The sequence below is a fragment of the Mus caroli genome, unplaced genomic scaffold, assembly GCF_978045245.1.
Source record: "Mus caroli unplaced genomic scaffold, Mus_caroli_1 scaffold_19, whole genome shotgun sequence".
NCBI classification, from domain to species: Eukaryota; Metazoa; Chordata; class Mammalia; order Rodentia; family Muridae; genus Mus; species Mus caroli.
The window spans coordinates 8,821,278-8,847,285 of record NW_028227274.1 but is presented as its reverse complement, the minus strand read 5'-3'; the positions used below and the strand labels follow the sequence as shown (position 1 = coordinate 8,847,285).

The window sequence follows — 26,008 nt, the reverse complement described above, 5'->3', positions numbered from 1 at the left end:
ACTTGAGCTTTGTACAAGGTGACAAATATGGGCCTATGTTTCCCTATTGTAAAACTTTTGCTAAGAATATGAGAAAAACAACTGTCTTAGTCAGGGTTTCTATTCCTGCACAAACATCATGACCAAGAAGCAAGTTGAGGAGGAAAGGGTTTATTTGGCTTACACTTCCATGCTGCTGTTCATCACCAAAGAAGTCAGGGCTGGAACTCAAGCAGGTCAGGAAGCAGGAGCTGATGCAGAGGCCATGGAGGGATGTTCTTTATTGGCTTGCCTCCTCTGGCTTGCTCAGCCTGCTCTCTTATAGAACCCAAGACTACCAACGCAGAGATGGCACCACCCACAAGGGGCCTTTCCCCCTTGATCACTAATTGAGAAAATGCCTTAGAGTTGTATCTAATGGAGACATTTCCTCAACTGAAGCTCCTTTCTCTGTGATAACTCCAGCTGTGTCAAGTTGACACAAAACTAGCCAGTACAACAACATTGTGCCATTCTTAATAGGCCACATCAAGAGATATGTTTGGCAAATACATCTCCTTATTAGTGATGTTAACTTCGATCTTGATTTGTGAAGTCTGCTGGGTTTTTCAGTGGTAATGATACCTCTGCCTTTGAATTTAGTATTATGTAAGGAGACACTTTGAATAATTTTTAAAGTTTATGAATATGGTTTCTTTTCAAATTTCATATATCTTATAAAGAATGTTGTTTTATGTGCAAGCTTGTTCTGGGCACCATGTGTATGCTTGGTCCCGGAGGAGGTCAGAAGAGAGCATCAGATCTTAGAACTAGAGTTACAGGCTATTGTGAGCAGCCACGTAGGTGCTGGGAACTGACCCTGGGTCCTATGGGAGAGCAGTCAGTGCTCTTAACCATTGAGACATCTCTCTACCCACAAACACTGTTTCTTATCCTACTTATCATACTTTATGCTGTAAAGCTTCCCACACAATGATTTTTTTCTGTGTGTATAATTCTTTCTATACTTACTAACTGAAATTCCACTAATCAAGAGCATCACATTGCTTTAGAGGATCTATAACTGATCCCTATTTCCAGTTGTCTTAGACTTATCTACTTCTTTGTTTTTATTTTTTGTGACAATGTCTCATGTATGACTCCTACTATGGAGTCAAGGATTACCAACTTTCTTCTCAACCTCCCAAGTGCTGATATTACAGACATGTCTCTCCATGCTTGGTTTTTATTTGGTACTAAGAATTAACCTCAGGGCTTTGCACATGCTAAGCAAGCAGTCTACCACTGAGCTTCAGGACCAGCCTTTGATAATGTTTAGCAAACCGTCCTTTTCACTATGTCCTTATTTTCTGGCACCATAAACCATTACAGCTCATCTTACATGCTATAAACCTCACATGGCTATTACCATTTCTCTAAAGAACACAGGTTCCTTAAAACTATATTTATTTGTTTTTATTTATTTATTTATTTATTTATTTATTTCATGTGTGTGAGGATTTTACCTACATATATGTCTGTTCAGCACCTGTGTGCCTAGTGTTCTGAGGCCAAAGAAAGCATCAGATCCCCTGAGACTGGAGTTGACAGTTATGAGCCATCATTTAATCCTAGCACTCACAATGCAGATGCAGAAGCAGGTGGACCTCTGAGTTCAAGTCCAGCAGAGTCTACATAGATTTCAAAGCCAGTTAAAGAGACATAGTTTAAAAAAAAAAAAAAAGAAAAGAAAAGAGTAACACACTCACTTTTAACATTGCAAACTTCTTTTTTTTTGAGGGCGGTGGGGGGGGGGGGGAGGAGGAGGTAAGACAGGGTTTCTCTGTATAGCCTTGGCTGTCTTGTCCTGGAACTCACTCTGTAGATCAGGCTAGCCTCGAACTCAGAAATCCACCTGTCTCTGCCTCCCAAGTGCTGGGATTAAAGGTGTGTGCCACCACTGCCCGGAGCAAACTTCTTATAAGAATTACCAGCAAACAATTTTATAGAAAACAATTAAATGTTTTAAAAAATATTATTTTAGACTTCTATGTATGTATAAGTGATTAGCCTTTAATGTTTGTATGTGCACCAGTGCAAGTACCTGGTGCCTGTGGAGGTCAGAAGAGGACCTCAGATCTGCAACTGGAGTTAGATTGTATACGATGACATGGGTGTTGGGAATTGAATCATGGGTCCTCAACAAGAGCAACGAGTATTCTTAACCACTAAGGTTTAGTGCTAAGCCATCCAGATGCATGTTTAAAGTTTGTATATTCCTCCCATATCTGAATCTATTGCAGCTATCAAATAAAGCTTTCCAGGTGTGAAGGAAAAGTTTCCCGCTCCACCCCCCCTTTTTTTTTAGATAACTATAAATGGTAAGTAATCCTAGATTTCAGCTATAGTCTAGAGATATTAGAAGCATGAGACAAGGCAGGCCTCTAGGTATATGGGTATAAACTCACTTATCATAACGACACTGTTTTGTCATATGTACTGATGTTCTATTATGACATCTATTTCACATTCTCAAACCTGCAAAGTAAATCACCATGAGTAAAACCTACTTAAAACTTGAAAACCACATGATTCATAGTTTAATATTCAAAGCAATTCAAGGGGCCTTCTAGTTACTCTTAACTTTTTAAAAGTAGCATCAGAATATCTATTTGGCATTCATTTTTTTGTATATGTATACATTAGCATGCATACATACATGTTGTGTGGTTGCGTGTGATCTTTTGAGATAAGGTCTTATGTAGCATGCACCTGCCTGGACTGTAAATCCTTCTTTTCTTGGTTTCTACCTCCCACGTACTGGGACTGTGGGTGCAATGCAAGGCTCAGCTTTGTTGTTTAAGACACGCTTTCATGTAGCTGAAGCTATATAAATGAGATTGGCTCAGAACTCCTGAGAGAGTACAGGAATGCCACCATGCCCCTCACACCTCTCTGGTTAAGACAGGGTTTTTATGTAGCTTAGGCTGGACTTAAACTTATTATGTAGCAGAAACTAGTCTTAAACTCATAATCCTCCTGCCCCTACTCTCAAGTGCTGAGATTAAGGGTGTCTGCCACCATGTTTGGCTTCCATTTCTTACAAGTTTAGAAATCTCACAATTATTCTTCTCCCCCCTTTGTAATACTTTCAGTATCAAGAATTCATATCCCAGAGAAAAGAATGATAAACACAAACAGTTCTCATTTCACTAAATATTCTATAAAAAGATGATTTTATATTATAATATATAGTAAAATATACATGTGCATGTTAACTAAGTCTGTACTTAGAAATCAGGCATTCTTTTTTATTTTAAAACATTAAAAAAAACCACAATTAATTAGCTCAAAGCTAATTTACTTTTAACTAAGACATAAGGCTTTTTAAAAAATGAAACTGGCTATCACTATCAATTAATTAATAAATAAGACATATGTATTACATACTGATACTTACAAAATTCGTTCCTTTTTCAGTTTGGTTACTTTGACTTGTAAACCTGCAAAGTAAAGCACAGTGTTTTGTTACACATTGTGCCAATTCTAAAGCAGTTAACCACGTCCCTGTATGAGGTGAATGCTACTCTATTAAGCCAATGTAGACTAGCTTCTGAATAATGAACCAAGTTGCATTTGATGTACAATGTATTCCCCTTACTTGTACCCTCAGGCTATGAAAATAAATCTGCAACATTATTGCTTTTAGTCTATTATATGACAGCCAAGTAGATTAAAAGTGAGTTATTTCCTTTCTAATAGAGAGCAAACATATAATTATCAGTTCACTATAAACTCTGTGTTCTGACTCAGCCAATATATTTGCTAACAGTAATAGCACCTATGTAGGCTCAAATCTCTGGGGATTAAACTAGATTGTGGCAGGAACAAAGTTAAGAAACAAAGTTGCTTATAGAAAAGTACTTGGGGCTGGAGAAAAGGCTCAGCGGTTAAGAGCACTGACTCTTCTTCCTGAGATCCTAACTTCAATTCCCAGCAACCACATGGTGGCTCACAACCATCTGTAATGGGATTCAATGCCCTCTTCTGGTGTGTTTGAAGACAGCTACAGTGTGCTCATATACATAAAAATAAATAAAATCTTTTTTTAAAAAGTACTTAAAAAAGGACACTAGGATTTTTTAACTCTAGACACATGTACTTTTCAGTTTTAATTACGTCTGATACAAAACAAAATGGTAAGGGAAATAAGGATTAAAAAGTAATAGGGCATTTGTAATCTTCATGGTAGTAACTAACAGAAAAATAACCACTAACCAAGCATGAAACACAGACTACAATAGCAACTAAATATAAATGCAAACCAAATAGTCAATTACTAATTATAAAAATGAAGGGGTTGTAAAACTATAAAACCATACTTTTCTGAAGATACAAGAAACTAGTATAGTCTTTGGGAAGCAACTTAGCAATATATCAAAAGTTGTTCTCATTAGTATCTGATTTCCTGGGTTTTAATCTATGTAGAAACACATAATAACAAAAATATTCAATGTTAAGCAATATAAAAATATTTAAAGTAGAGATGTCCATATAAAATATATATAAAGTATCATTTGATGGAATAAAAGTAAGTTTAGCAAACCAAACAATCTGAAGCATATCAAACAATCTTTATAATCTTCAAAACTCTCCTAAAACATACACTGAAGTAGACCTGTGCTGCATGCCTATAATATCAGCACTTAGATGGCTAAAGCAGGATGCTCACACGTTTGAGACCTGGGCTACATAGCTGAGTCTATCTCAAAAAAAAAAAGTCAAATTAGTTGAAATTTTCTAGTTGAATATAGTTTTTCTCTTCATCCTCTGCAAATCTGATTAATAAGAGAGTAAAAGGACTTTGATTCCTAATTAAGTTCATATTATAACATTTGTAATTTCTTCAACTACAACTATTATGATTACTTTAAAAATAAATTGCCTAGTTCTCTAAGAGTTTCACTTCCTTTCTTTTTTTAAAGTTGGATCTCTCAGGCTGGAGAAATGGTTCAGGCAGTTAAGAATACTGGTTGCTCTTCAGAGGAACAGGGTTTGAGCCCCAGTCCCCATATAGTGGCTCACAACCACTATAACCTCAGTTCCAAGAATATCCTCTTTTGATCTTCATGGGTATCAGGCAGGCACAGGACACATATGCATACATACAGGCAAAACACTCATACACATAAAATAAATATTAAAAAAAAATGGAGCTGGAGCGATGGCTCAGTGTTTAAGAGCACAGACTGCTCTTCCAGAGAACCCAGGTTCAATTCCTAGCACCCACATGGCTGCTTATTAACTGCTTGTATCTCCAGTCTTAATGGATTTGATATGCTCTTCTGGCTTCTATGGGGAACAGGCACAAATACATTACTGCAGAAACAATCATATACATAAAATAAAATATACTTAAAAAATTTTAAAACGAAGCAGGATTTCCTTATGTTGCTGAGGCTGACCTCAAACTCAACTATGTAGCTCAGGTTGGTCTCAAACAAGAAAAATTTTAAGCAATTAACTATTAACATGAACAATGTGGATAGATCTCAAAGGGGACTGTGTTGAGTAAAATTTGCCGATTTCAAAGGGTTATTACTTTTTTGTATGACTCTATTTTTTGAAATAAAAAAAGTAGAGATAAAGAACAGATTATTAATGGTAAGAGATTGGAGAGGAAGGATGGGAGGAAGGAGGCTAAGGATTTAGATAAGTGGCATGGAATCTTTAGTGGTAGACTTACTTAGTATAATTACTAAATTGTAGAGAACCAAAGCACAAGTGTAGGTTTCACACATACACAAGTATGCATACAGAACTGACGTGATCTGATAAAGCTAGTAAGTTATAACAACAATTTCTTGGTTGTAATAACATATATGTATAAGATAAAGTATAACCAGGTATGGTGGTTCACACTCATAATCTCATCCTTAGGAGGTTAGGCTAGAGGCTTGCCATGAGTTTAAGGCCAACTTGGGTACAGAGTGAGTTCCTAGCTCAAAAACAAGCAAACAAAAAATAGACAATATAGGCTGGCGAGATGGCACAGGGAGTAAGAGCACTGACTGCTCTTCCAAAGGTCCTGAGTTCAAATCCCAGCAACCACATGGTGGCTCACAACAATCTGTAATGAGATCTGATGCCCTCTTCTGGTGCATCTGAAGTCAGCTACAGTGTACTTATTTATAATAATAAATATATCTTTAGGCCAGAGTGAGCAGGGACTGAGCAAGCAGGGTTGACCAGAGTGAGCAGAGGTCCTTAAAAAACTCAATTCCCAACAACCACATGAAGGCTCACAACCATCTGTACAGCTACAGTGTGCCCACATACATAAAATAAATAAATAAATCTTTAAAATAAAATAAGACAATACACTGCCAGGAGGAAACCTGTGGAAAGAGTATATGAGATGTCTTTGCATTCTTTCTTACAATTACACGTGAGTCTACAATTAGCTTGAAATAAAAAAAAGCAATAATAAGAAAAAGTGATTTAAAATATTTACAAGGTAGTAAAAAAGGAAAGCTTGTGTTATAACTGGTAAAAGGAAACTGTTATGCTTTTGGTCAAAAAAAAAAAATTCCTTCACAGCTGCCAAATTCCTACACCAAAGTGCTTTCTTTTTGTTGGGTAATGGTGACAAACTCAAGGGACCTTGGAAGTCCTCAGCAAAACAGTACTCCTGCAAAACTAAGGATTATGACCCCATTAGAATGAAGACTACAGTCAGCAATTTTGGTCTCTTTTTCCCAATGTGGGGAATTTTACCTGCTGACAGATTTTCTTGTTTTTAATTTTGGCTGACTTCTAAAACTAAGGTCTGCTTCTCCAAGTGAAAAGTAGCCAAAGATGAAATGGATTCTAGCCATGAAATAAAGATTCTTTATTTTTTAGAAAAGACACAACGAAGTGGAAAATCCATGTAAGTTCAAAAGAAACTTCTTGGGAAATATGGAAAGACTATTCTTTTATCTTACAAGCAGTCAACACCTGTGAGGCATCTGTTCTGTCACGTACATCAGCCCTGAAACAGGTTTCAATGTGCATATGTGTGTGTTTAAATTTTAGCATTTGCTATTCATCAAGTCAATTAGGAATCTACAATTAGAACCCCTATAAAGTGTGCTTTAATCCTGCTCCACACCCATCAGGAGGAATGAGGCTATACAACAATGTAGCTCCTGTATGAACAGGTAGTCTGTTCAACAAAGTATTTGCGATCATAACACTGGCAACCCGAGAATGTATTGAGGAAACAGTGCTCAAAAGACTAAGCATTATAGGACATCAATTAATCATACATCTATTCATTCTATGAATTTTGGAGGAAATCAAGGGCAAGTATATGCTGTTATATTACACTAAACAAGTTTAAAAGTTCATAAATGAGGCAAGAGTTAGTTCAATTTATGATATATAAACAATACCTAATGCTATTAATCCTTGTTTTAGTTCTTTAACCAGATAAAAACCATATAAGCAGAGCTTCATCTAAAGATCAAGTAATTTGATTTTACCAAGAAAATCCTCCCTAACGATACAATAAATTACTTCTATTCTAAACTACAAACTAATTTATAAAATCAGCTATACTTAATATATATGTAACTTGCCTAATATTTATTTCAAAATAGATAAACTAACCCTTGTGAATTTCACTGAATTTACAGTAGTTATAAATACAAATAATAAAATACTATAATAACTACTTAGAGAGTTCTTATTAGGCACTAGTACTATGAGCCAAAACTGTTGATTTTGTAGTACTTAAGTCATATGTACGTATGTATATAATGCTTATGTAAATACCTTTTTGTAATGTTGATGAAACATGTGAAAATAAGTAGAACAATAAACAACTGTAACAAAACCCAGACTTAAGGTACAGATATCCTGTCATGTTAGAGCCTCCACACTGTTCCATTTCTAAAGCAGTTGCAATTATGCCCTACCCTAAAAGGCCTAGTTTCCTATGAAAATGGTCTAGGTTTATGAAACATAGAAATTTATATTGGCTGAGATGTGGTAGCAGAACCTAGTGCGGACAGTAAACACTATAAAATAGTATAAAAACCAAATATTCTAAATTTTACTTTGTTACTTGTGCTTTTAATAATAAATACTGAGATTTTTAAAAATAAAAATCCTACCCAAATATATTCTTGGAACTTGAATGTTAAAGAATTCTGAATCTTCTATTAAAACCTGATATTCTGAAATCAAAGCATGAAAGCTGTCTATTCTCAATGACATCTTAGACACCAGGATGAACAATGATGAAAGGAGTCGACTACACTAAAAAGATTAAAAACTTAGTGACTAGTATCTCCACGATTATCCCTCTGCAAACAATGCAATTTGCAAACTGCTGATTTTCAACATAAGATGGGAGACCATTTACTCTTAGTTTTTAAAGAAATGCATGAAGCTTATTATATCATGATTGGTGTACACACTGTTCTATAGATCACTGCTGTTGTTTTATTATGTTTTGGTTAAATGGAGCCAACAAGAAACAGCAGGGTATATAGATGTGTGTAATTTCTTATGTGAAAACGTCCTTGGCTGTCTATATAAAACCATGCACCCCAAGTACTACTTACTCGTCCTAACATTCTCCTTTGTCCTTTACTCACACAAAGCTTTAAAAAGTAATGAGTCAAATTTGATTCCTATATAGACTTCAAAACCTGCACTGTCCAGACAAGTCTATGTTTGATGTCTTGCAAACAGCCTCTTGTATTAGTTTTCTAAGTAGATCCCCCATCATCTTTTTAAAAAGTAAGTACCCTCCAGGCAGGTCTTTGATGTTATTATATAGTCAGAGGATCCAGTTTTATAGGGAACTATGTAAAACTCATCAACAAAGGACTAATATTACAAAAGCCCTCTTTTGTTTGGGAAATAGTCAGTAAGCCAAACTAAATTTTTAAATAATGTCAATTTTCTACAAATAGTGCTGACTATGCTAAATATGGTGGCACATGCCTATAATCCCAAGGCTTTGAGGCTGAGGCAGGAAGATCTTGAGTCTGAGGCCTGCTTGGGTTACACAGCAATTTCTAGACCAGCTGAGCTATATAGTGATACTCTGTCTTAAACAAATAAACAAAAAACACTATTATTTAAGACTTTCAAAAAATCTATAAGTAGGAAATAAGTCTGCTTCTTATACCTTACCCTCTTAATGCTTTTTATAGCACACCAACATTCCTGAGACCATGAAGCCTATTAAAAAAGCAGCAACAAGGATTGCATATTATAAAGGAATTACCAACTATAAAACTATAAAATAAGGGTGAGCTATTTACTATGTAGTATTTGTCAGATTTTATAACAAACATATTCTTTTACTCTCAAGAAATATATATATTTGATTTGGTTTTTTTGAGACAGGGTCTCTCTGTATAGTCCTGGCTGTCCTGTAACTCACTCTGTAGACCAGGCTGGCCTCAAACTCAGAAATCCGTCTGCCTCTGCTTCCCAAGTGCTGAGATTAAAGGCGTACACCACCACCGCCTGGCTCGAAATATACATTTTTTAATGTTACTTTATCATAAAACAGAGGTCTCCTGAAAACCCTGTTTACAGAAGAACATAAAGAAGAAACCTGCAAAATATATTTCCCTTTAAATATATAACACACTTAAATGGGTAAGTTAGTCAACTTTTATATCGCTATAATAAAAACACTTAAATTAGAGCAAGAATTAGACTAGCCCAGATGGCTCAGCAGGTACAGGTGCTGCCAGTCTGATGACTAGAGTCCAATCCCTCAAATTCACATAAGGGAAGGAGAGAGCCATTTCCCAAAGCCACCCTCTGACTGCACCTAGTCTATCTGCCTTATATGTAAGAACTCCTACATAGGGATAGGAAAAAAGCTGACACCAGCAGGGCATGGCTATGTATACCTGTAATACCAGCACTCAGGGAGATAGAGGCAGGACTACACTGCAAGGTCAAAATCAACTTGAACTATGTAATATAGTTCTGATACAACATGGAAATAAGATGCTTAGAAGATAAAGGATTCATACACTGAAAATTATAAAAAAATCTTTCTGAAAAAAATTACAGAAAGCCAAAATATTTTATGTTCATGATCAGCCTGGGTTACATAGGAAATTCAGAACAGGCCTAGATCCTGTCTTTGAGAATAGGAGTTTGATGGTGGTGGCCCACACCTTTAATCCTCACACTTGGGAGACAGAGGCAGGTGGATTTTTGAGTTTAAGGTCAGCCTGATCTACAGAGCTATTTCCAGGACAGCCAAGGCTATACAGAGAAACCCTGTCTCAAAAAAACCAATTTAAAAGAAAGAAAAGAAGAGAGAAAGAAAGAGCGAGCGAGTGAGAGAGAGAGAGAGAGAAAGACAGACAGACAGACAGACAAGAATAGGAGCCACCTATCTAGCTCAGGCTTGCAGTCTGACAACTTAAGTTTGATCCCCTGGACCCACAGAGTGAAGAAAGAGAACTCACTCATGAAAGTTGTCTTCTACCTCCACACAAGCAACATGGCACAGACAGTCCCAATAAATAAATAATGTTTTATAAACAAAATTAATCAATATATGAAACTTAAGGTTAAAAGCTTTTTCAGTATCCCACTGTCAAGTGTCTACAGTAGACATTTATAAAATATAGTCGCTGCTTCAGAAAGATGGTACTAACTAACATATATTGCCTACTGTGTGCAGACACTTTTCCAAACACTCCACTCATTTACATAACGCAATCAGAGGTAGATATCTTCATATCATGAGGCATCTGAAACAGTACAAAGCTAAACAACTTGTACAGTTACCATCTTTATTCAAATCAGATAAAGAGGATAGCTTTTTAGCACTTGTAGTGCTATAATTTATAGACTTGACCGTTCTATCTCATGCCTCTTTTCCAGTATGGCTCTATATGAATCCACCCACAATCAACAGGACTGGCAATCAGGAACTAATCCTAGCTATAGGGATGTTGGCCCCATGCCTTTAATCTCAGCACTTAGGAGGCAGAGGTAGGAGATTCTCTGAATTCAAGGCTAATCTGGTCTACAAAATGAGTTCCAGAATAGCCAAGGCTACACAGAGAAACCCTGTTTTGAACCCCACTGGCGAGAATCTTCTTAGCATGTCCATACTGCTCCCCTGAACCTATCTGCTTTCCCAGTACCTCATCTTACCTAACATATCACTTCCCACTTGGAAATACATCCAACTGTCTGTAATTCTTTGGAGAACCCAGAAATAAACCCACACACCTATGGTCACTTGATCTTTGACAAGGGAGCTAAAACCATCCAGGGGAAAAGACAGCATTTTCAACAAATGGTGCGGCTCAACTGGAGGTCAGCATGAAGAAGAATTCGAATTGATTTATTCTTAGCTCCTTGTACAAAGCTCAAGTCCAAGTGGATCAAGGAACTCCATATAAAACCAGAGACACTGAAACTAATAGAGGAGAAAGTGGGAAAGAGCCTCAAAGATATGGGCACAGGGGAAAAATTCCTGAACAGAACAACAATGGCTTGTATTGTAAGATCTAGAATTGACAAATGGGACCTCATAAAATTGCAAAGCTTCTGTAAGACAAAGGACACTGTCAATAGGACAAAACGGCAATCAAAAGATTGGGAAAAGATCTTTACCAATCCTACATCCAATAGAGGGCTAATATCCAATATATACAGAGAACTCAAGAAGTCAGACTCTAGATAATCAAATAACCCTATTTTAAAAAATGGGGTACAGAGCTAAATAAAGAATTCTCAACTGAGGAATACTGAATGGCCGAGAAGCACCTAAAGGAATGTTCAACATCCTTAATCATCAGGGAAATGCAAATCAAAACCACCCTGAGATTCTACCTCACACCAGTAGAATGGCTAAGATCAAAAATTCAGGTGACAGCAGATGCTGGTGAGGATGTGGAGAAAGAGGAACACTCCTCCATTGCTGGTGGGATTGCAAGCTGGTACAACCACTCTGGAAATCAGTCTGGCAGTTCCTCAGAAAATTGGACATAGTCTATGATCCCAGCTATACCACTCCTGGCATATACCCACAAGATTCTCCAACATATAACAAGGACACATGCTCCACTATGTTCATAGCAGCCTCATTTATAATAGCCAGAAGCTGGAAAGAACCCAAATGTCCTTCAACAGAGGAATGGATACAGAAAATGTGGTACATTTACACAATGGAGTACCACTCAGCTATTAAAAGCAATGAATTCATAAAATTCTTGGGCAAATGGATGAAACTAGAAAATATCATCCTGAGTGAGGTAACCCAATCACCAAAGAACACACATGGTATGTACTCACTGATAAGTGGATATTACCCAAAAGCTCAGGATACTCAATATAATTTACAGATCACATGAAGCTCAAGAAAAAGGAAGACCAAAGTGTGGGGCTTTGGTCCTTCTTAGAAGGGGGAAGAAAATATGGGAGGAAATATGGAGACAAAGTGTGGAGCAGAGACTGAAGGGAAGGCCATCCAGAGACTGCCCCACTTGGGGATCCATCCCATATACAGTCACCAAGCCCAGACACTATTGTGGATGCCAAGAAGTGCATGCTGACAGGAGCCTGATATAGCTGTCTCCTGAGAGGCTAGAGCCTGACAAATACAGAGGCAATGCTCACAGCCAACCATTGGACTGAGCATGGGGTTACCAATGGAGGAGTTAGAGAAAGGACTGGAGGAACTGAAGGGGTTTGCAACCCCATAGGAAGAGCAACAATATTAACCAACCAGACTCCCCAGAGCTACCAACCAAGGAGTACACATAGAGGGACCCATGGCTCCAGCTGCATATGTAGCAGAGGATGGCCTTGTTGGGCATCAATGGGAGGAGAGGCCCTTGGTCCTGTGAAGGCTCAATGTCCCAGTGTTGGAGAATTCGAGGGTAGGGAAGCCAGAGTGGGTAGGTCAGTGGGGGAACACCTTCATAGAAGCATGGGGAGGAGAGATAAGATGGGGATTTTGAGGCTGTTTGGAAAGGGAGTAACATTTGAAATGCAAATAAAGAAAATATCCAAAAAAAAAAAAAAAAGTTATTACCCTTTGGTTGGCAAGTGTGACCTCCAGACCTCCAGGGGATAAAAACATTCTATCACATTTCAAATTCTAAATAGTTATTAGTTATCTCCTCCAGGAAACCATCCTTTATTGACTGGAGCTCAGGTGGATTGTCTAATAGCTGAAATGGTTCCATAAATAAATTTCAACTTGAAAGCTCAAAAAAAAAAAAAAATCAGGCTTTTTATCTCTAAGTTTTTCCATTTCTAGAGTCTTTCTTCTCAGAAAGTGCTATCTTCCTCACCCTCCTACTACCTGTATTGCCTAGATATATCCGACTGGAAAGCCTGGTCTGAAAGAAAGTGGAAACACATACTGGTTCTTCCTGGTATCTTCCTAAACATAATATAATGCATTAAAATTCTGTCACACAACAAACACTCAAAATATATCTTGTGATTAAGTATCTCTACGTACACTAAGACTTGCAAAGGTACTTTGAAGCTCATAGTCAGAATCTACTGAGGCTATTATAAGGTTTTGAAGAAACTAAATTTACCATGGAAATATATCCCCACAAAGATTCAATCCATCCCCACAATTAAACGTTATAACTGATTCAAGTGGATCACATTGTAATGATGTTATGGTATGGTATAATGTTAAAGCTGTGGGGCACCATAATAAAACATATGGTTGCAGTAGCCAATCAAGAAATACTGATACACAAAGTTGGGAGTGTCATTCAGTGGGAGAGTACTCAGTCAACATATATGAGGCCTGGACTTCCTTCCTCAGCATCACTACAAAAAAACAAACAAACTTGCAATAGGAAACATTTCTCATATATGAGGAAAATCTATCACACATTAAATCTGAGAAAAACCTTGAACTTCTGATCCTCCTGTCTCTCTCCCAAGAGCTGAGATTACAGGTGAGTGCCATAGCATCTGGCTTATGTGGTACTGGGGGAATTAAACCCAAGGCTTTGTACAAGCCAGGCAATCATTCTGTTAACAGAGCTATATACCTAGTCTCTAAGGTATCTTTTAACACAAATATTTATATACTCATTTTAAATACAACTATTTAATCTTCTGTGCATTCAATGTCCTTCATATAAATCATTTACAGCTCTTATTTCACTGAACTGTATGACTGACTATATGACTATCTCTGGTAACCTATAGGAACTTTGAAAGTAAACTGCCATTCACTTTTATATACGAATGTTTAGTAGCAAACAGCTCCTGAAAAGTTTGTCACATTACTTTAATAGCATTTTTATAGCTCTAGGTAATCCTGCAAATAATAACAGGAAAAAGATAAAAGATTATATAATAGCTAAGATTACAAAGCCAGCAGGAAGATGAAATTGGAATTGAAATCTAAGTCTGCAGTCAATAAATTTTATTGTTTTTAGCACCACAGAGCAGAGTTACACAAGTAACTACTGACAAGTTGTATGAGAATTATGTTCTAGAGGCTGGAGAGATGATTCATCAGCTAAGAGCATTTATACTCTTACTGAGAACCAAAGTTCAGCTCCTAGTATCCACATGGTGGCTCACTGTCCATTACTCTGGCTCCACAGGATTTGATATCCTCTTTTGGCCTACATGGCCTCCTGAACACACATTGTACATAAATACTCATGCAGGCTCACACACATACACATGAATTTAAAAACAATAACCCCCCATATATTCTGTAGAAGTTGTAGTTATAATATAACAATTCATCAATAAACAAACCATAAAGCATCAGGATAGTAAATGCCCTTTAAAGCTGGGACATTCGCCCCTAAATAATGTTATTTCTATGTAAAACTATATATAAAATAATCAAACCTAGTTTCTACTATTATAGTTGTAAGTACTTAAAGAAAGAGTGTACCTTGTACTTCCTTATCATGATACTCTTTCAGTTTTGTCCAGAGTTCCTTGAAGTCATTGGATACATCTGCAGAATTAGGGCTTCCACAGCTGCTTCCTGAAATGCTCATCTTGCTGACCAGGCTTCACACTTCTATTTGCTGATGTTTCCCTGACCTTTCTTGTGTCCTTACATAGGTGTGACGTTGTCTTTGGATTGTTGAAATACCTGAAATGACAGATTGCAATATGTCACTTTTTTTGCACTCACCTTCACGTAATCTGAAATCAGGATGAAAGCACAGAACAGCTGTGCTTTCACTCTCAGGTTTTCCTTACATGTTTACAATCACTCAGAGTTTGACAGAAGCTGGGAAAGAAAATGATGGTCAGAGCAGGGTACCACCCACTCCTCTAGACTCAGAACATGGGAAGTGGAGGCAGGGGGATCTCTGTGAATTCAAAGCCAGTGAGAGCTACACAGAGACCCTGTGTCAAAGAGGTGGGGGGAAGGGGGAAGGAGAGAGAACAGTGAGAAAACTATGATTTCAGTTATTTGGCCTTCATATAGGTAAATTTACAGGCAGGTTCTCAATTTTTCCACTCAAGAAGGAATAATTACCTAAATTATGCTAAAGTAAAAAGGGCTCTAATAATATTGAAAGGTTTATAGTCATCCATAGTCAGAATTCATTTACTCTGGTAAGATTTACTGGCCAGCCAGCTATGCTGGCACATGTATAATCCTGGCACTCCAGAGGCAGGAGGATTCCAAGTTCAAGGTCAATCTGGGTTATATAAGAAGACCCTATCTTTAAAAAGAAAGGGGGGAAAAAAAAAAGGAAAGGAAAAGGGATGGAAAGACCTGCAAGATGGATCAGCAAGCTCCAAGAACATAGTGTCTATTTAGAGGTACAAAGCTATTAGAATAAAGGTACACAGTGACTCTTTCACAGTAGCAGTTAATGATTAACTTTAAAACTTATGTGGCCCCTAAGAAGAAGCAACAGTCTATTAAGAAACTCAACTGAGTTAATACATATCCTAAAATGTGTTCTTAACTGAAACCATTAATTAGCCATTACAAAAGTAACATGTTGGGCATGGTGACTCATGCCTGAATTTCAGCACTAGGGAGGCTGAGAGAGACTGCTGCAAGCTAAAGGCCAACCTAGACTACACAGGAAAATGATGGGAGGAGGCAGGAGAGATAGCAGGGAACAGAGAAGGAGCAGGACACATAAAGAGTCTGGAGATGTGGCTCAGTTGGTAAAGCATGTATCTGGCACTCATAAGGCTCTGGGTCCCATCCCCAGCACCCAGAAACTGAGCCCAGTAGTGAATGCCTATAATCCTTGCACGTAGGCAGAGGCAGGAGGATCAGAGTTTAAGGCCACCCTCTATTCTCCAGCTAAACAGGGAGTATGAAGCCAGCCTGGGATGCACAGACTCTGTACAAACACAAAACAACTAAAAAGTGGCTTAGTGTTTAAGAGCATTGGCATCCACAATCTTCTACTACTCTAGCTCTAGGGACTCTGACCTGACCTGACCCCCTCTCCTAGCCTCCATGGGCACCAGGTACACATGTGATATGTAAACATACACACACACTAGAAAGACATACATGCAGGCAAAACACTCATACACACAAAATAAAACTAAGTCTAAAAAACAAAACAAAGTGAAACTTCTAAACCTGCAAGAATTCATTCAACCCGGTAACATTGCATAATGACACGTGTAGGAGGATATCACACTGAAACCCATTACTTTGTATTCTAGCCTAAAAGTTAATTTTTTTAAAGAAAAGAATGTATGCAACTACTTGGCTCTTGGTGAAGCACAACAGAAATAATACACACATTGACCAAATGTTACAAAAATTGCAGTTAGGCATCCTTAAAAGAATCAGCAAAAATTGAGCATAGATTTCAAATAATCTCATTAATTTTCTTGGGTACACCAAGTTATTGTTAATCCTCTTGGATGCAATAGTGATGAGACTATTTAAACTTCTTTTAAAAAATTATTTCTTATGGTGCCTGGAAAAGAATCCAGGCATGCTAGGTGAGAACCACTGAGTTAACATCTCCAAGGCTTTGTCTGTTACGGAGTATTATAAGATAAACTACTGTTCTCTGGGATCGGCTCGAAAACCGGTGTAGGTGGAGAGATGAAACAAGGACAGCCTAGAAAAAGGTCCATTATTAACTTCAGTTTGGAGTTGGGCACAGTTATAACAGATTAAGTGACCCGCTCAAGGTGATACCGCCAGGGTGTGGCTACTTCGTGGCTAGGATTTGAACCCCAAACTATACTTCTCTGTAGTAAGAAAGAAAGAAAAAAAAAGTATGCCAGGCAGTGATAGCGCACTCTCTGAGCTCCAGCTCAGCCTGGTCTCCGGTGCGAGTTCCTGGACAGCTAGGGTTACACAGAGAAACCTTGAAAAAGCCCCTCACTCTACTCCCCTAAACCCCCACCAAAAGAAAAAATAGAAAACAGAAAAAAAGGAAGAAAAGTTTAAAGGTTTAATTACTTTAATGGGAAACTTAAAGCTCAGTTAAAACTGGCAGTGTAATCGAAGTATCCTTTAGGAAAACTGCATCAATGTCGTAGTTAAAATAATCCAGCCCTTCTGTTGTTTTGAAACAGGTCTCACTATGTAGCTCTGGCTGACCCGGAACTCAGAACTCGCTATGGAGACCAATCTGGCCTTGAACTCTGAAAGATCCGCTTGCGTCTACGAGAGCCACCATGACTGTTCAACAGTAAAAACCATCAATACCAAGTTTGCACATTTCTGCTCTCAGCATCCTTTCCGTCTAGTGTTCTCGCTCAGCACTTGGCAGCCAATCTTTTGCCTCTGAACCGTTATTCGCTGCGCACTGAGCCCTTCTCTCTCACAACACCCATCGTGTCTCCCAGGACTCTGTGGACACAAAGGCTAGTGACGCTTCTTTTCTGTGTGTCCTCAGCCCCGCTGAAGACGCTCCGTAAGACTAGACTGTCACCCCACACAAGGGAAACGCACATGACATTCAGTGTCCCTCTCACAAGCAGAATGCAGACTCGCCGCGGCCCTCACTCCAAGCCGGTCTCCATCAGCCTCAGACGCCCCTCGGGTCCCCAGCGCTGTCCCTGTCAGACGGAAGACGCTTCTAACACTGCGAAAAGCGCGCTCTGCGCACTGGGCGCATGCGCGGGGCGGGCTCAGCGCTGAGGGGCGCGTCCTCGAAGGGCGCCGGAGCCCGGCACACGGCGTGGAGCACGAGCCCGGCCGGCGTCCTCCGGACCAGCCCGGGCCCAGCCTACCTCGGCGGGTGCCTCACGCGTCCCGGCCGCCGGAGCCTCTGCGAAAGCGCCGCGTCCGACCGGAAGTAGCTGCTCCGACCCAGCACGCAGGGTAGGAAGAAGGAGAGTCCGTCCCTTCACTCACAGCTTCCGAGCCTCCCAGCAGAGCCCTCGGGAGCTCAAAGAAGAGAGCGATGTCTTCCGGGCCGGGGAGGCCCCGCCGCTCGCTACTGCCTACCTCTCGCCGCGTCCCCTCCTTCTCCTGGCGGCGGAACCCACGGAGGGGACGGCCAGAACCTCCCGGAGGCAGGCCGGAGGGCTGCTCGCCCCGCCCGGCCCCGGAGGCAGCCGGCGGCTCGTGACGTCACGCCGGAGTTTCCGCGGCGCCACGCCCCTTCCCGCGGGGCCGCGGCCGAGCGAGTTGGCGGGTGGGAAGTGCTTTGGAGAGGAGCTTCCCGAGGAGCCTGGCGGACATCGGCAGCCTTCGTGGAGTTCCCGGAAAATAGTCCACCTATTGGGAACTTAACCGCGAGCCCTCCCTTGGGTTGGGAGAAAGTTAGTCCGGACTGTTCTTGACTGCCGCGCGTTTCTTGGCAGGCCTGGGCTGTACCACACCTAGAGATGAGAGGAAGGATGTGATGGGATGGATAGGCTCATCCTCGGTTTCAGCTTTATAGCCATTGCCTGCAGTTCAGTAATGGGCACCTGGGAGCCTTGGGTGGGAACGCCACAACTCAGAAGGAGGCTGCTAAAGTTAGATGATGAGTTTCTGGCAAGTGCGGAGTAAAACATGTGAAAAGTGTATAGAATTATTTGTTAACAGGCCGTTGAGTGAATTTGGGCTTCAAATTCACTGTGCATGGTCTTGAATTGATTCTCCTGCTTCCATCTTCTGAATGCTGGTATTATACCATAATAATCATAGACGCGTGGCAGCCACCACACCAGGTCAGTTTATTTTATTTTTTGGCAGTGCTGGGCATCAAACCCAGGGCTTTGTGCATGCTAGGTAAGCACTCTATCAACTAAGCCACATTCCTAGCCCTGCTGTAATTTTTTTTTTTAATCAGAATTTTCTGCGGCTTATTTTAAGGTTGTAAGTCAGTACAATTTGAATGTAAACAACAGGTTCTATAAAGGAAGCAAATAGAATCACAGTCTCATGTTAAACCAGTCCACTAATTTTCTGTGATACTTCTGTGCCTTAGAAGATCTGGAGACAGATTTTAAAAGTTGAGTAGTGCTGGACATGGTGACTCAAGCCTATCGTCCCAGCTCTGAGAAGGCAAAAACAGCGGTAAGACTGGCCAATTTGAGGCCAGCCTAGAAGGCAGTTTTCTACTCCTCTCAGATCTTAAGGGATAAATACTTTACTTACTCTTTGGGATTACACATTCCAGGGAATTCATCTTTTCACAGCCATACAAAAGTTGGAGGCTCTAAGAGGCTGCCTAGTGTTTATTACTGTTATATAATTTCCTGGTTGCGTTTATTTTAAGGATTTTAGTATTATTTTCTGTGTATGGGTGTTTGCCTACATGTGTATGTGTACCACATGCATGCCTGGTACCTACAGAGGCCAGAAGAGGGCATTGGGTCCTCTAGAACTGGAGCAATAGATGGTTGTGAGCCATATGTAGACACTGGGAACAGAACCTGGTCCTCTGCAAGAGTGGCCAGTGTTCTTAATTACTGAATCATCTTTCCAGCTCCTTCTCCATTTTATAAGACTTAATGAAAATTGGGTTATATTTTTCCTCTAGCAAACTCTCTATCACAAAGTTACATACTAAAATTTGGCATAATAGGACTTACATAGTTTCTAGTAGAAATAACAAGTTTGGGTATAGATGGGTAGAGCCTATGATCAGTTTGTCATTGAATCGAATATTTAAGAATAGTTTTCTAAGCCTGGTGGTAGTGGCGCATGCCTTTAATCTCAGCACTTGGGAGGCAGAGGCAGGTGGATTTCTGAGTTCGAGGCCAGCCTGGTTTACAGAGTGAGTTCCAGGACAGCCAGGGCTACACAGAGAAACCCTGTCTTGAAAACAAAACAAAAAAGAATAGTTTTCCAAAGAAAGGATCCTGGAGAGATGATGGCTCAGTCATTAAGAGAACACTTCATGGTCTTAGGGAGGAGCCAGGTTCTTAGCACCCCCATTAGGCAATTCACAACGGGCTGCTGCAGTATTTGTTCCAAGATTCAGAATTATGAGTGCACCTGCATGCACATAAATTCACACGGGACACATGCATATAAATACAAAATAAATCTTTTTAAAAAGATATTTTTGAAGCTATGATTATTGTGGTACACGCCTATGATCCCAGACTTTGGACGTCCAGGAACCTGGACTAGGACAGTTGCTGCAAGCCTAACACCAGCCTAGACTACATAGCCATGCCCTGCCTTAATCAAAACGAAAACAAAACACCTCTCTATATGTAACCCATTTATATAAATCAGAATCCTTGAAAACTTTTCCTTAAATATCCTATCAAACCTATCATCAAATCCTGTCAATCATACCTATTAACTCATCTAAGTCCATCCCTTTACCTTCATCATTGACCCCATAGTCTACCAGATCTCTTTGTTTGTTTGTTGCTGAAACAGGTCACATGCAACCTAGGTTGGCCTCAAGCTTACCGTGTAGCTGAGGTTGGCCTTGAATTCCTTACATTCCTACCTGTCAGGTCCAAATGAAACATCAACAAACTGGAAAAGGCAGTCCAAATATCCAGAAATTAGCTCAGCCTGGATATAGGAGGATTCCTGGCAGTTAGATAAAACCAGCATTCCTCAGGAACTAGTGAAGCTGGTTCTACTCTTCTACAAGGAGTCATTTCCCTTGCCTCTGGCAGAAGGGACGTACGGCTACCCAAGATGCCTACTACATATCAAAGCTCATGCTAGACTCCAGGTTCCTTCAGTGTCTTAAGTAACCTAGTACATTTCAAAGCTCATGTTTGAATCTCTCACTCCCTTCTCCCCTTTCTCTACTTCTGCTTTCTTCACTATGTTTTCTCTATTCTCTATCTCCTGTTGTTCTCCCCTTTGTCCCAAATAGCTCTGGCCATGTCCAGCCTGCTGGCTGTGTTCAGTCCACCTTCTCTCTGCTCTGGACTCTTAAGATGCCTGTAGCTGTTTTCTCTCATATCTACAATAAAAACCTTGCCCTTGACCATAGCATGTCCATAGTCATGTCCTCAGTTTGTACACTGCCTACAAAGCAGAGAGCTTTCAGGCATGCACTATCAATCTCTTACCTAAACTACCACTGGTTTATTCTCCATTCCACACGCACTCACCTATTTACACCTTCCTAGTTGACACTGAAAGCCAGTTAAGATAGTGTTCAAATATATACACGCTCAATAAAAGCTAGCTATTATTACTATTCTTGAGTCAAATACTGTGACACAGAAGTAATTTTAAATAATTGAATAATAGAAGTAAAGGCTTAATCTCCAAAAACAAAAGTAAATACTTCAAAATTAAACTTTAAACAGTGTGGTGGCACACACCTTTAATCCCAGCACTCAAGAGGCAGAGACAGGCAGATCACTGGGTTCCAGGCCAACAGAATATACATAGTTAAATTTAAAAACATTTTTTTAAAATAAGAGGTAAATTGAAATTCCCTTTAAAGATATGCTTGTTTCCAGAGCACTTTTGCACAACAGCTGTGAATTTGAATCTGGTAATATCATTTTGCTGCTTAAATCCCTTCAGGGCTTCCTGTCACTGTGTCAAGGCCCTTCTTCATTTTCTGTTCTCAACTGCACTAGCCTTCTGTTGTAGATGCTCCTAGACCTTGCTGTCCCTTTGGTTCCGAATCTCTCACCAAACCCCATTCCTCTTTGCCAGTCGTCTTTTTATTTTATCACAGTAGATACTTAGTTCCTTTTCTAGCACCATGTTCTTCCTATCTTACATATTTTATATATATACAGCTTTAATTATTTAGCTTTTCTCACCTTTAGGCATGTAAGTTTATTCAGGCTAGTAACCACGACTTGTTCACTTAAAAAAACAAACCAGAATGTATGTATGTATGTATGTATGTATGTATGTATGTATGTATGAGTGCTTTCGAGAATATTCTATGCACTGTGTGTATGCCAGGTGTCCTTGGGGGTCACAAGAGGGCTTCAGATCCTCCAGAACTGGAGTTCCAGGTGGTTGTTGGCCTCTTGATGTATGTGCTGAGAACCAAACCTAGGTTGTCCTCTGTAAGATCAGTAAATATTCTTTATTCTTTATGCTAACCCAGCTGTCTAGCTTCTTTTTTCTTTCTTAAACTTTTTTTGTTGTTGTTTGGCTTGGTTTGGTGTTTTGGGTTTTTTGTTTTTGTTTTGGATTTTTTTGGTCTGTTTTTTATCTTTTTGGGTTTTTGAGACAGGGTCTCACTCTATGGCTCCAAGTGTCCTGGTACTCACTTTGTATGCCAGGCTGACTTTGAACTCAGAGAGATCCACCTGCCTCTGTCTCTCAAGTGTTGGTATTAAAGATGTGCCCCATCACCCTGGCTTCCCTGTTCACTTTTAATCTCCCCAGGACTCTGTTTGGTGAATGAATTGGGCATCCCTTGATTGACTCCCATTTTTCTTGTATATGGAAACTTTTGGATACATTGAAAATGTTAGGTCAGGTGTGCTGGCACAGATTTCAAGTTCTAGTGTTCCTCGGGAGTTCAAGACCAGCTTTAGCTACACCTTAAATTCCAGACCTACCTAAATGAAACCTTATCTCAACAAAAACAAAGAACAAAACAAACCATAGATTATCTTTCCTTATGTTTTTCTTTTCTTTTTTTGTTTCCATTTGTTCTTGAAGCAGTGGTTACTATGTAGTCCAGGCTCATTCTGCTGAACAGACTGACCTGTAATTCAATGTCTAGTGGAAGATGAAATTTTATAATGTTCATTTTAATTGTGGAAATGGAGACATAATCCTAGATATTTGCCTCAAGAAAGAATTTAAAGAACTTCATAGGAATAAATTATGAAGTTCCAAATATTTCCTGAGAAAGCATACTTAACAAAGCAGTTACTTTGAACTCTTTATAATACTGCTCTTCCCCCGCCCTAAAAAACCTATGGTTTAGAAATGTTGTATATTTATGTATTTTTCCCCTTACTCTGGTGTGAAAGTAATATGTGCTCACTAGAAGCCAAACTTGAGAATTCTGACTTTTGATCTTTTCCTAGGCTAGTGATAACTCCACAGGATTCTGTTGTAATTCTGGGCGTCCCCATGGAGCTGCTGCTCCCAGACGGTTGGTTGGTCTTAGAGGAGGCAGAGCCACACAAGGTACTGTGTGGCCAACCTCAGATGTCAACTTTATTCTTGTTAATTTTTATTTTGGTGAGTGAGTGTGAGTGTGTGTGTGTGTGTAAGTGTTCATGCTCTGCAAGTGTTCTATCACTGAGCTACATTCTCAGCCTTGTTAAATGTATTGTAACTTCAAATATTTTTAATTCATCTTGGATTTGTAGGAACATGGCCCTATTTTAAGATAAGGAACATCTGTATTTGTATATTGTACTGTGATGGCAGAATAAGGCTGGTTCTGTCAAAAGTTAGGGTCTCTAGCACCCACACATAGAGCTGTGTCAGGACTGTGAATGCACTGTCTCAGAATACTTCAATGAGTTACTTGCTGTATTCGATGCTCAGTTTAAAAGCTCTGTGATAAAATAGTTAAAATGGTAAATCCTTTGTTGTGCGTATTTAATCAGTTTAAATTTCTTGTGTTTTATCCTGCAATACAGCTACAGGATTTTTAGAATTTAGGGACTCACGTAGCTTTCAAATCATGTAGTTCTAACCATTTTAAAAATAAAATTCTTGATTCTACCGTGTATGCTTAATTCCCACAGCTAGATAACTGAGTAATGTGGAGGAAAATCACATGTCAGATTACAGTAAGGACAGTAAAATTATAGGGTTTTAAACCTCATGGGAGGCATTGGTTAATCTTTCGAGTCGCCTTTGTTTGGCTCCTTGTATTTCCTTTGCTGTCTTCCAAACCCTCATGTATTATTTAAGCTTTTTCTGTTCAGTATTTTAATTTCCAGCTAAAAGCTTGTTCAGATTAAGTAAGGGGAGTTTTCTTTTTCTCTCCCTCCCTGCCCCTCTCTTCCTTCCTTCCTTCCTTCCTTCCTTCCTTCCTTCCTTCCTTCCTTCCTTCCTTCCTTCTCCCTCTCCCTCTCCCTCTCCCTCTCCCTCTCCCTCTCCCTCTCCCTCTCCCTCTCCCTCTCCCTCTCCCCTCTCCCTCTCCCTCTCCCTCTCCCTCTCCCTCTCCCTCTCCCTCTCCCTCTCCCTCTCCCTCTCCCTCTCCCTCTCCCTCCCTTCCCCCTCCCCCTCTTTCTTTCTTTCTTTCTTTCTTTCTTTCTTTCTTTCTTTCTTTCTTTCTTTCTTTCTTTCTTTCTTTCTTTTCTTTCTTTTCCTTCTTTTCCTTCTTTTCTTCTTTCTTTTCTTTCTTTCTTTTCTTTCTTTTCTTTCTTTTCTTTCTTTCTTTCTTTCTTTCTTTTCTTCCTTTTCTTCCTTTTCTTCCTTTTCTTCCTTTTCTTTCTTTTCTTTCTTTTCTTTCTTTTCTTTCTTTTCTTTCTTTTCTTTCTTTTCTTTCTTTTCTTTCTTTTCTTTCTTTTCTTTCTTTTCTTTCTTTTCTTTCTTTTCTTTCTTTTCTTTCTTTTCTTTCTTTTCTTTCTTTTCTTTCTTTTCTTTCTTTTCTTTCTTTTCTTTCTTTTCTTTCTTTTCTTTCTTTTTCTTTCTTTCTTTCTTTCTTTCTTTCTTTCTTTCTTTCTTTCTTTCTTTCTTTCTTTCTTTCTTTCTGGCACAGCACCTTACACTATACCACAGACTGTTCTGGAACTCACTAAAGTCCAAGCTGGCCTCTTGCCTCATCTCCCAGTGCAGGGATGACAGGCATGAGCTCCACCAGGTCTGCTCCTCACTACCTTCTTTGCCTCCACTTTGCTCTAGGTTACCAGTAGCCCCACTAGTCTCCACTAGTGGTTGGTATCAGATATCCTTTAGTCCCTTCTTCCAGGGAAGGTCAATCGTTTAAAATCATCATCCTACCACCTTCGATCTGAAAAGTTCCAAACACCTTCCCCACATGGTCAGAACAAGTCACCTACACACAAGTCTATCAATATTATCTCCTAAATAGGATTTGCTTAGGGCTTTCTTTCATTCCTACTTTTTTTCCCCCTACTTTAGACCATGTCTTACCTCTGCTGTCTTGTCCACTATAATGGAGTCTGTATATTTGCCTAAGATCTAAACCCAGTATTTCTGACTTTATCACTGCTTTTAAAACCCTGTTGACTGCCTGGCAGCCTGGAGTGAGAATGCGATCCTCTACACAGTGTCACAGAACTTTCGTCCTCTTCACTCCACCTCACACCTTCACCTCCTTCTTCCTTTTGACTTGGTTTATCCAGTCATTTTCTCTCATTTCTTCTTTTTTGTTAAGACTCAGTTTAGGTATTGCTGCTTCCATTCAACTGACCTGACACTTGTCTTCTGTTCCACAGAGGCCCTCCTCATTCATCCAGTTCTCAACACTGATCGTTATCAGTGCACTAATGCTACCATATTTTAATTACTTTCCTAAAGCTATTATCTTTTCCAGCAATGTTGTGAGCTTCGAAATACCAGAGGATGCTTTCTTCAAGTTCTCTGGCAAGAACTATTACCCTAATTCTTGCCAGAGAGTCTTAGCATTGTACTATCTCATAACACCACATATATAAAATAATTTTTTCTAGTAGCCACATTGAAAAAAATAACAAAATGTGGTTGGGCATGGTGAGTCACACTTGTAATTTCAGC

The 26,008-nt window shown here is 39.4% G+C and overlaps 1 protein-coding gene across 4 annotated transcripts in view; it reads right to left on the bottom strand.

Moving 5' to 3' along the window:
• Rbbp8 (RB binding protein 8, endonuclease) overlaps window positions 1-26,008 on the bottom strand; it is a 110,418-nt gene that overhangs the window by 71,804 nt on the left and 12,606 nt on the right. For 2 of the 4 annotated variants that reach the window (XM_021150757.2, XM_029472027.2), the window contains exons 1-3: window positions 18,184-18,502; window positions 14,891-15,097; window positions 3,419-3,461 (exon numbers count right to left, since the gene is read on the bottom strand). In XM_021150757.2, the coding sequence (XP_021006416.2) occupies window positions 3,419-3,461; window positions 14,891-14,999 (152 nt within the window). In that variant the 5' untranslated portion in view covers window positions 15,000-15,097; window positions 18,184-18,502. Of the gene's footprint in view, window positions 1-3,418; window positions 3,462-14,890; window positions 15,098-17,902; window positions 18,044-18,183; window positions 18,503-26,008 lie in introns of those variants that run through there. The other 2 variants (XM_029472025.2, XM_029472024.2) reach the window with 2 other exon arrangements.